This window comes from Populus euphratica, unplaced genomic scaffold (genome assembly GCF_000495115.2).
Source record: "Populus euphratica unplaced genomic scaffold, PopEup_1.0 scaffold75.1, whole genome shotgun sequence".
NCBI classification, from domain to species: domain Eukaryota; kingdom Viridiplantae; phylum Streptophyta; class Magnoliopsida; order Malpighiales; family Salicaceae; genus Populus; species Populus euphratica.
The window spans coordinates 741,325-751,572 of NW_011499866.1; the positions used below are offsets into that span (position 1 = coordinate 741,325).

Below are 10,248 nucleotides of genomic sequence, written 5' to 3' on the forward strand. Positions count from 1 at the left end.
CACACACACACACACACACACACACACACACACACACACACATATATATATATATATATTAACTCACACATGAGGAAAACATTATGAAAGAATTGGGAGAGAAGAAAACAAAGATGAAAAAGTGATAAGGACGGGGCCATATATATATTATACTGTGCAATATCTCCCTCATTTATCAAATCATGTATTCAGGGCCGGAGAGTGTCCATTTCAGTTCATCTTATCATTAGATATATAAGCTGTCTCCCACCATTTGTGATACTGAGAATCTCTTCGTCCACCCATTGTTTATTTTCAAGTTAATATAATATTATTTAAAAAAAATTGATTTAAATTTAAATTAGAATAAATTTGGAATTAACTCTAGCTCACCATGTTTTTTTAGACCTAACTAGAGTCAACTATAATAATAACATAAGGTAATTAGTAAATAAACATAAGAAATAATTGAATCTTGGTTACAATGTTCTATCCTATACTAGAGTGAATTATAAATTATTTCCTTTAACTTTTCAAACTAAATTAAAGATAATTCCTCTAGTTTCAAAATTAATTAATTAATTATTGAAAGTGTTCACTATGTTTAATTTAATATTTATTAATTCATTCCGAAAAACATCTTCTTTTTAATTCTATTAATTATTTTTTAAAACAGAACACAATTTAATTCATTTTGCAATACTAGTGGCCACCAATAGACGGTACACTGTTCATATTGCATGTGGCATCCCAATGAGTTCACTGCGTGTATGTTTATAGGTTTCCTTCGCCCTTTTCGAAACACAATTATGTACAATAAAATAAGAAAAATGATCATTGTAATCCTCTAAAAGGTATGGGCATATAAGACCCTCAAAACGTGTAAGGTAGACTTCTAAACGGTTTCTTTAATGTGATAACAGAGAGTGTTAGGAGTTACAGTTCAAAATATTTATAAAAAAAAATATTAAAAAATATTTTTTTATTTTTTAAAAAATATTTTTAATATTAACACATTAATATTATTTAAAAATATAAAAAAATTAATTTTAAACAAAAATAAAATTTAAATTTTTAGGGTTCCCAAATACTGATTAACCTAATTAAGATATAGTTATCAAAAGACAAAAATGCACTATTTAAACTGGCAAGTGACCCTTAACTTCTTATCGTGTTCACCTTTAGAGTTATGAAGTGTAGCTTCACTCAGCATTCAGGTTATAAGATTGGTAAATTAATATGAATAAGGTTGATTAATTTAAAATAATAATTTTTTAAAAAAAAATAAAAAATAGATTAGATGTTGATCAAATTATAAATTAATTATCAGATTAACTAGTTAAATTTCTATCTAATTTATTTTTAAAACTCGATATAAACAATGTTCTGAACCATCGAGTTATCAAATTAAGCTGTGAGAGCAGGCTAGGATTAATCTATATGCTCGCCATGCTTTATAATTCATTTCCTCTTAACCGTGAACTACCCCCATGCCAAATAATAATAATAATAAAAAAAAAAATATGAGGTTCATGGATAGATGGGGTATTTTATCTTTTGGGCAAATTGGAAAAATTATTTTATTGGGTTTGGGCTTAACTCATCATTTAATTGTTCATTAACCAAGAGCCCATCCCAACACTTCTTTTTTTTTTTTGGACAGGTTTCTCAAACCTCGGCCAATTTTAGTTATTAAGGTTTCATGTATGGATCAATGACTAATTTTAACGATGAACCTTTTCATGTGTCAGGTAAATTTATTGTAAGAGATTAATACTATTGGTTTGAATTACACTGAAAAAATAATTGCGAATTTTAGGTAAATGGATTTATAATCTATAGTAATTGAATAACTTTTATTTCATGGTATAAGTTTCAAACTCTTGACAAGGAACTATAACTCTAGTTCTAAGATTTGGCCCAATGAATTAACTAGTTGATTTGTTTATTAATCCCAGCTTAGTCTGGATTCGAATGGGTGCAAAAAAATGGTTATTTATTTATTTATTATTATTATTATTATTATTATTATTATAATATAATTTTAAATCATTGAAAAGGTCGACGTTTTTGTAACCATGCCTATTGCCACCCATTAATCAATATGTTACAAGGCCAAACGTCGCGCTGAGTATCCCATCTTCTAATTAAATTACAGAATCCCACCAAATCAATACAGCATTTTATGATGCCCAGATCACTGCTAAATATCACATATAATCCCTCTACTTCATGTATTTGATCAAACCAGATTCTAAAATTAAATTAACTCAAATCAGCCCCTCGATTTTCAATTAAATGCAATCTCAAATCCTCTTTCCAATTACATCATTACCACATTGAATTCACCTGGATGGTAAACTAGTAACGAAATCAGATAAATAGTCTCAAAATCAAATTAAATTGAAATTAAAACCTAATCTAATCCAAAGTACAGAATTTGATCTGATCAAATGTAACAAAATATGAGGACCAACCTTGATTTTTAGCCACCAGGCTAAACAACCAGAAATGAAACAGCAACTAAACTAACAGAACAGAACAGGAGAGTCAGCTTTCAATCAATCTAGGAGCCTCGATCTTGTCGAAAAAACCCACAAGAACCCTTCTCTTCTCCTTAAAAAACGCTCTACATTTCCTTCGTAACTCTCACCAAAAGCAAAATTTTCTTCTTTATTAGCTTTTTAGAAGAAAACCCATTTCTTTTCTAAGCTAATTTTTCACATTGGCTGTCTACATTTTCCACGGGTAGCTTACACGCTGACCCTCACTTACTTTCTCTCTGTTTGTGCGTGTTTTAATGCCTAATCTATTGGTTTTTCCCTAATTTGGGTTGGATTTGTAATTAGAATATGAGATTTGAGCCAGTTGGGGTTGATGGTTTGGTGGATTATGAAGTTGAATTGCTTGTTTTCATGTTGGTTGGTGTTTGTGAATGATTGAAGTTAATTGAAGATATGTTCTTTTTAGATCTTGACTAAGTACACATTTTAGCTTGTAGTTTTTCTGTTTAGCTCATAATGTTAGTTTTCTTGGTGCAGTTCTTTATGTTGTGGCCCCATTAGCTTGGTTCCAGTCAAGTATTTTGATTTGCTATTCAATTTTATCTTCTTTCCTTGGATTCATAGAGGTGGTTTTTTTGTTCATCATAGGAGTGAGAGTTTTTTAAGATGACAAGAAGTCACAAGAATGGAGAGTAGCAAGTTTTTTTTTTAAAAAAAATAATTTCTTATGAAGAAAACAGTGATTTTTCATGATAGCATAGCATGCAAATGCCAAATTTTCGTGACATAGAATGTTGAAAATTAGTAATTAATATGCTTCGGTTCATGACTCTTGATCCATAAATGGATTTCTACCTTTGGAGTGCTTAGTCTTGGCAGGATTTTGAGATGATATTATAGAGATGGATTTCATGTGGTGAAGCATGGTGAATGATCTTTGGATGTTCTGCAGGTCTCAATTTTCATCTAAGAAGTTATTTTTATCAAGAATGGCGGCAACTGCGGCTTCTGGCCTTCAAATGGCAACTGCAAGGCCCTGCATTTCCTCTTCCCACAGAGTCGTCAAGGCAGGTGCTGCTATTCTTGGAGCCAGTTCTAAAGGGGCATCATGGACCAAGCTTGCAAGCAGTTCTCATATATCGTCTATCCAGCCTTTCCAAAGGACTTTCATGTCATCTTCAGTTAAATTGAATAAGGCTGTGACAAAGGCAATGTCTGAATCTAGTGACAGCAAGCCAGTGTCTGGATTGCCAATTGATTTGAGAGGTACGTTTGATTTTCTCTTGTTTCTCTATTTGTTGGCTAGAATGCTCAACTCTTTGCCTGCATATGCTCTTAGCATTTATGGAAGCAGAATCTAGAAAACATTTTTTTCCCTCTATAAATGATGGATTCAACATCTATTTTAATCAGTCATCTTCTTGCCAGACCTCTTTTAGCCTGAAGTTGATTTCTGAGATTCTCCTTGGAATTGCCTATATTTAGGTTTGCATGCTACTAAAAAGGCCATTTTGTGCCATCTTTTGAATACACTGAGTACTTCTGCAAAGCCGTGATCATCTAAACTAAAAGCAATGTTTAGGTAAACGGGCATTTATTGCTGGTGTAGCTGATGACAATGGGTATGGTTGGGCCATAGCAAAATCTCTTGCTGCTTCAGGCGCTGAAATTCTTGTCGGAACATGGGTGCCTGTTAGTAGTTCAATTACCGTTCTTCTTTACAATATCTTTTTTCTTGTTTGCTTAAATTTTCTATGCCATGTAAAAGTATTCTGTTAGTGACATGGAAGCTTCTTTTGCAGGCTTTGAACATTTTTGAAACAAGCCTGAGACGGGGGAAATTTGATGAATCTCGTGTGTAAGATGCTAGAGGTTATCTAATTTATGCTCTAATGTGAGACTTATAAAGGGAATCTACTAACAATTATCCGGTTCTTCAGGTTGCCAGATGGTTCTTTGATGGATATCACCAAAGTATACCCCCTTGATGCAGTGTTTGACAACCCTGAGGATGTACCTGAAGATGTAATGGACGAGAAGAATATAGTCTATGTGCAATACATGAAATCAGTCTAACATCTTTTGACATAACAAGCTTTTATGTTATTTCTTGCAGGTGAAAACAAATAAACGTTATGCTGGATCCAGTAAATGGACTGTTCAGGTATGGGCCCATAAATTTGTAGTTCCCTTGTTTATCATGTTGAATTCTTCCAAGAGCCCCAGTTAACCTTGTATTGCATTTCCATGATTTAAATTGTTTACCTTGTGTTGCTTTACCGAAAAATTTCAAACTTGTAGATCAGATTTTAGTTATTCTCAGGCTGAAAGATTTTGATATCTTGTTGTTTAGTTTTCTACCCTTGAATATAGATTGTTTGGATGTTTCGTTGTCTTATAAAGAATTCCAGACAACCTTGCTTGCTTTTTAAATTTCCACACGACATGTTTAGCATGTGGTTTCTCTGTCATCTTAGAGATTTTCAACTTTTATAATGGACTACAGATTTATGTATCCAGTGACCTTCTATATGGTCATTTTTTTGCAGGAAGTTGCTGAATCTGTTAAACAGGATTTTGGCAGCATTGACATCCTTGTGCACTCGCTTGCCAATGGACCAGAGGTTAAAGAAAATCTCATATTGAACCTTGTATGAATTTCTATATTTTCTACATAACAATGAGCATCTTAATAGGTCAGCAAACCCCTTTTGGAAACATCAAGAAAAGGATATCTTGCAGCCATTTCTGCGTCCAGTTACTCATATGTTTCTTTACTCAAGCATTTCCTTCCAATTATGAATCGAGGTATGGCTTCTTTCTTGTATAATCTTGTAGCATTTTCAGTTACATCTCTAATTTCTTTAGACATGCAAACATGATCTAAACAGATTTATGTTGATGCAGGTGGTTCATCTATTTCTCTCACATACATTGCTTCAGAGAGGATCATACCAGGGTATGTTTATCTTGATGTTTTCATCTTCTGGAGTCGCACAATTATGAGTTTTCATAGCTTATAGTTTGAATTTTTCTTGTATGCAGATATGGTGGAGGCATGAGTTCTGCCAAAGCCGCACTTGAAAGTGACACACGTGTAAGTATTTGTTTCCTTTCTACCTCTGCTCTTGATGTATGAATATACAGAGCAACTTGGATTTTCTTGACTTAATTTATTCTTATACAGGTGCTTGCATTTGAAGCAGGAAGGAAAAACAGGATCAGGGTCAACACAATATCTGCTGGTAACTCACCCCTCAATTTTCTATCAACTTCTCATCTTTTTCAACAGAATTTAACAATCCTGTTGAACCCAATGCCTTTAGTTTATCTTTGATCACTAGGATGTTGTACCACTGCCCATGGCCTTACCTCCATCAACCAGTTTTAATCAAGATGTAATCATATCCACAGAATATAATTTGGGCCCATCTTGTTCAGTAACCCTAGTTGATTGGAATATAAATTCTGATGTATTTTTTATTCTCGTTCTCAACTCAGTTCTCTAGACAGGTAGCTCTTTGTTTGTTCACAATAACTATAACTAGATAGGCTGCTCTTTATCAGGACACAATAGCTATAACTAGATGCTTTAAAAACTTTCGAGTCTCTGCTATATGTAACACTTAAGATATTATTCACTGGCAAGTTGAGTCTCTGCAATACATAACACAATTGCTTTAGCACCGTCTCTCACTGTCCCATTTCTGGATTGGTGCAGTTATAAGTTGGTACTAAATTACACTACACTTGTAGTCGGGATTTGTTTGATATCAGCAGATTTGAGTACTTTTACAAGTTTCTCCTTTGTTGCTATTGCCTCAACTTTCTTGATCCGCAGGTCCACTAAGAAGCCGTGCTGCAAAAGCAATTGGATTTATTGATACTATGATTGAATATTCATTAGCCAATGCACCCTTGCAAAAAGAGCTATCTGCAGGTGATCTTGAGTAGTTCCCTACCACTAGATTTTATTTCTTCATTTTCTTCAACCGATGGTCATTACTAAGTTTACAAAACTGATCGAACAGATGAGGTGGGCAATGCTGCTGCCTTCTTAGCATCACCTCTGGCTTCTGCAGTCACTGGTACTGTTATGTATGTTGACAATGGCCTCAACACAATGGGTGTCGGAGTTGACAGTCCAATATTCAAAGACCTTGACATTCCAAAAGACAATCAGCAAGGTTAAACTACAGGGAGGTTGATCCACCAAGTGAGACTTCGATTACATAGTGCTGCCGCCTTATTCTTATCCACCCCTTCATTGGCATCGCCAGCGGCCCTAATTTTTGCATGAGAATTTGTTTTTAGAGGGACAACGATAGTTGCAGACAATGTTTGCAATGTTTAACTTATATTTCCTGTAGATCCCTTTTCTTGTTTGCAATTCCCATCTCTTTTTTTCCCCACGCGATCACCATGCAAATAATCCTTTCAGCTTATGCTGCAAGCAAACATTATCTACCAATTGACTCATGTGAATCAGTTGCTTATGGACGTTCGATGACACTTTGCTAGTATTACTGTATGACTGTGGCACCGTTGTGTTAGCTAACATTATCTACCAATTCAAGAGGCAAGGCATAATAATAACCTACCAAAAACCAGTAACTGATTTGAAAAGATTACAGTAATGCACCAAAGTACAAAATGTCCCTAAGAACTTAGATTAGTCTTTCATGACGAATATGCATAGTGACTACTGAGGTTAGTGGGCTAGTTTAACAAATCATCCTTGCATAGAACCCTAAAGAAGTTGCTTGTAACTTGAAGATCAGTTTCCCAGAAGGAAAGCGAAAAGACAGCATCGGCCTGAAACTGCAGCCGGCACTGCAAATTGTTACCTAGTAGCCTAAATACGCCAGGTTTACTTGTATATATACACGCATTATGCAACCCAAAATAGAAGCTGCTACCATAACTTGCTATCATTAAGAAAGCCTCTCATTCAAGCAAGCTTACGCCTGCACCTCATGAGGCCAGTGGCTCTTGCATCTACATCATCATCAATATCGGGAGAGTCTTCCACGACAACTGAATCTTCTTGGACAACCAGGCCACGGTTCCTAGAGAATTTCCTGATGGGTGTCCTAGATCGTGTTCCTTGAGTGTTGTTAGCATCTGGCTCCACCTGAGAAGCACCAGAACTTTCCCTACGTGGCATAAGCTCCTCGCCTTCCGGCACCACACCCTTCATCAGCTGCAAATCGATTATTGCCAAAACAGATCTTAGACATCTCTGTTGGCACAAAAAATCAAATTCCTATTCCTTACCTTCCAATCTCTAAAGTCAAATCTGAAGACGAAATGTCTGTAAGCAACCTCCCCTGACATAACAGAACTGGGAGCTGGAGCATTCCTAGGTGCTGAAGAAATAAGTGACAAAAAAGAGTCAGGCCAACAGCAAAAATATATAAAAAGTACAAATCAAATGAAGATAAAATCTAAATTTACTCTGAAGAAATACACTTACAAACAAAATGGCATCCACTTTCATCCACAACAATTTTAACCCTGCCATCTTTCACTAAGAATGAGAGTGCAAATAAATTCTCCACAGTCTCTGCAAAAGACCTTCTGTTCAAGATCAAATTTTCAAGTCTAACACTTTTCTTCTCCTTTAAGATATCAAAGATTATTTTCATATTCTTATCAGTATCTGTCTTCTTTTCTCCTCCAGCATCATCAACCTATTTCACAGGACCACTAATTTGTATCAGTGCTCATTCTCGCAAGAAAATCATGGGAAAATCAATTGTGCACATCATAGTTACAGTTTAGCAAATACGAGAAACTTTTAGGATCATTGAACTTTGGAACACACTACATATCACAACTAGTTATGGATCATTGAACTTTGGAAGACACCACATATCACAACTAATTATGGATCACTGAACTTTGGAACACACTTAACACACACCTTGCATCTATTCAAATACGAGAAACTTATAAATCACAATTGACACTGCAAATAGAAACAGGATTTGCTTTCCCCGTTCCCACACTCTGCAACTAGCATAATACCCAACCAGGCCGAGCTTTTTCAGTTGGCCTTGTAATCAAAATCTTGCAATCAAAATCAACATTAAAGTTGAGAAAAAAAGGAGTATCACCTCTTCAGGCCGAGCCTTTTCAGTTGGCCTTGTACGCTTTCTATGAACCACTGCCTTTCTTTGTTTCAACTCCGTATTCATTGGTCCCAACCTGAACAAAACATCATCAAGAAAACATAAGCACCAAAAGGTAATCACTAATGACAGTTCAGATTATTGCAACTGTCAATGCTCATATGCACATGCAGTGCAACATGTATATAATACACGCATGATCAAGACACCACGTTAGCTACATTTCTAAGCACCAGCAGTGATCGAATTTCACTAGCGTTTCTCAGACTAATAATGGTATAAGAGGGTACGAAATGAAGACACTCACATCGTACTAACCCCCGAGCACTTCCGAAAAATAGGAGAAACAAGAAGGCCAAGATCTTTCCACTTGATTGAAACCGGAGCATCCTCATCATTGTCTAGACTCCTAGTTTGCTGTCCAAACTCTTCAATCAAATGGGACACAAAATCTGCAGGTGTAATACCCTCATTTGATTGTGACTTAACAGAAGACACCAATGTGTTAGCTAACCCTAATAACGCCTCTGCATCTGCAACTTGCTCTCTTGGCTTCTGCACTGAATTCCCAACATCGGTTCACACGAAAATCCATAAATCTTAACATTCTTTGCATAATTACAAGCACAATTAAACAAAATCAGATTTTCTCTTAATTATTAATTTCAAAAATAAAAATAAATTCTGTAGAGAACAAAATAAAATAAAATAAAATTTACCAAATTTATGCAAGTCTTCAACTTCCTTAATCATAGTATTAAACCTATCCAAATCGTGTCTCGTCGAATCATCTCTCTTATCTGCAACCGAAAATTAAATAAATAAATAATAATTACAAATAAATAAAATAATTGAACAATTTGAAACCAAGAAATAATCAATACCCTTGATTCTATTCTGTAAGGTACGATACATGGACCGGAGGACTCGCCGGTCCATTTGCTGATTCGGTTCTTCCACTCCTGACTTGCCTCGGCTCCGAGTAACTCGTTCGCGCTTCACTTCCCTGGGTTCTTGGTTCAAGTCACCTGGGTTTCCAGTGCTAGTACTCCCTGCCTCTCTCTTTACAGTTCTACTCATAATCTTAAAAAAAAAAAAAAAAAAAAACAGCTTCCAAGTATTCTGATTCAAGAGTCTTAAGGAAAAAAAATAAAAATAAATCCCAGAGCAAGATTCTTGAAAGTGTTTTTGTTAGTTGCAGAAGTAATAGCTGTGTTTTATCAGTGAGAGGAATTTTCGAGATGAAGGTTTCCTTTCCCGCTCTAGTGAAATTTGGCAAACTTGAAAAAATACTTGCTTTTTTTTTTTTTTTGAGGTAAAACACATAAGGGTATCATCATGAAATTTAAAAAACCATTCATTAAACCTGATCTTCCGGTCATGGGTTTGGGTTGAATGGGTTAATGTTTTTTTTTTTAAAAAGTTAAAATTAAATTATTTTGAAAAGGAATTAAAAATAAAACTAGATTTTTATAGGTTAACTTATAAAATTAATTCTTATTTAGATTAATTTAAGATCTGGATCAGCAAGCCATTAGTTTTACTAACCCAGCATAACGAAGTTTAATAATATTATTTATTTAAATCATATTTATTAAATCAAACTCAGCTCATAACTCAAATTAAAAATT

General features: G+C 34.8%; 2 protein-coding genes across 4 annotated transcripts; one reads left to right on the forward strand and one right to left on the reverse strand.

The window, feature by feature from the left end:
- Window positions 1–4: 4 nt before the first annotated feature.
- On the reverse strand, window positions 5–9,924 carry LOC105126153 (non-structural maintenance of chromosomes element 4 homolog A-like). Of its 3 annotated transcripts, none has more exons than XR_842360.1 (8): window positions 9,502–9,924; window positions 9,337–9,417; window positions 8,925–9,177; window positions 8,603–8,693; window positions 7,960–8,176; window positions 7,761–7,852; window positions 7,373–7,686; window positions 5–42 (listed from the first exon to the last, which is right to left on the reverse strand). XR_842360.1 is itself a non-coding variant. In XM_011026924.1 (8 exons), the coding sequence occupies exons 1-7, from the start codon at window positions 9,695–9,697 to the stop codon at window positions 7,435–7,437; spliced, it is 1,182 nt and encodes a 393-aa protein (XP_011025226.1). In that variant the 5' UTR covers window positions 9,698–9,924; the 3' UTR covers window positions 6,779–7,238; window positions 7,390–7,434. The 3 variants fall into 3 exon arrangements, 2 of the variants coding, with proteins under 2 accessions (XP_011025226.1, XP_011025225.1); XM_011026924.1 differs by lacking the exon at window positions 5–42 and adding an exon at window positions 6,779–7,238 and having other exon boundaries at window positions 7,390–7,686; XM_011026923.1 differs by lacking the exon at window positions 5–42 and having other exon boundaries at window positions 6,779–7,686.
- On the forward strand, window positions 2,484–6,991 carry LOC105126154 (enoyl-[acyl-carrier-protein] reductase [NADH], chloroplastic-like). The gene is made up of 13 exons (XM_011026926.1): window positions 2,484–2,727; window positions 3,436–3,749; window positions 4,066–4,175; window positions 4,286–4,341; window positions 4,424–4,508; window positions 4,600–4,647; window positions 5,033–5,107; window positions 5,180–5,291; window positions 5,391–5,442; window positions 5,529–5,580; window positions 5,671–5,728; window positions 6,325–6,423; window positions 6,515–6,991. Exons 2-13 carry the CDS (start codon window positions 3,473–3,475, stop codon window positions 6,673–6,675), a joined length of 1,185 nt encoding a protein of 394 aa, XP_011025228.1. The 5' UTR covers window positions 2,484–2,727; window positions 3,436–3,472; the 3' UTR covers window positions 6,676–6,991.
- Window positions 9,925–10,248: the final 324 nt, after the last annotated feature.

Excerpts from the sequence above, each read along its gene's own strand:
- LOC105126154 (XM_011026926.1), top strand. The coding sequence starts at position 3,473 with ATGGCGGCAACTGCGGCTTCTGGCCTTCAAATGGCAACTGCAAGGCCC. Across the intron at positions 4,176-4,285 it reads TTGTCGGAACATGGGTGCCT|GCTTTGAACATTTTTGAAAC; the intron begins GTTAGTAGTTCA and ends CTTCTTTTGCAG. Across the intron at positions 5,292-5,390 it reads CCTTCCAATTATGAATCGAG|GTGGTTCATCTATTTCTCTC; the intron begins GTATGGCTTCTT and ends ATGTTGATGCAG.
- LOC105126153 (XM_011026924.1), bottom strand. The coding sequence starts at position 9,697 with ATGAGTAGAACTGTAAAGAGAGAGGCAGGGAGTACTAGCACTGGAAAC. Across the intron at positions 9,418-9,501 it reads CTTACAGAATAGAATCAAGG|ATAAGAGAGATGATTCGACG; the intron begins GTATTGATTATT and ends TTTCGGTTGCAG. Across the intron at positions 7,687-7,760 it reads TTGACTTTAGAGATTGGAAG|CTGATGAAGGGTGTGGTGCC; the intron begins GTAAGGAATAGG and ends ATCGATTTGCAG.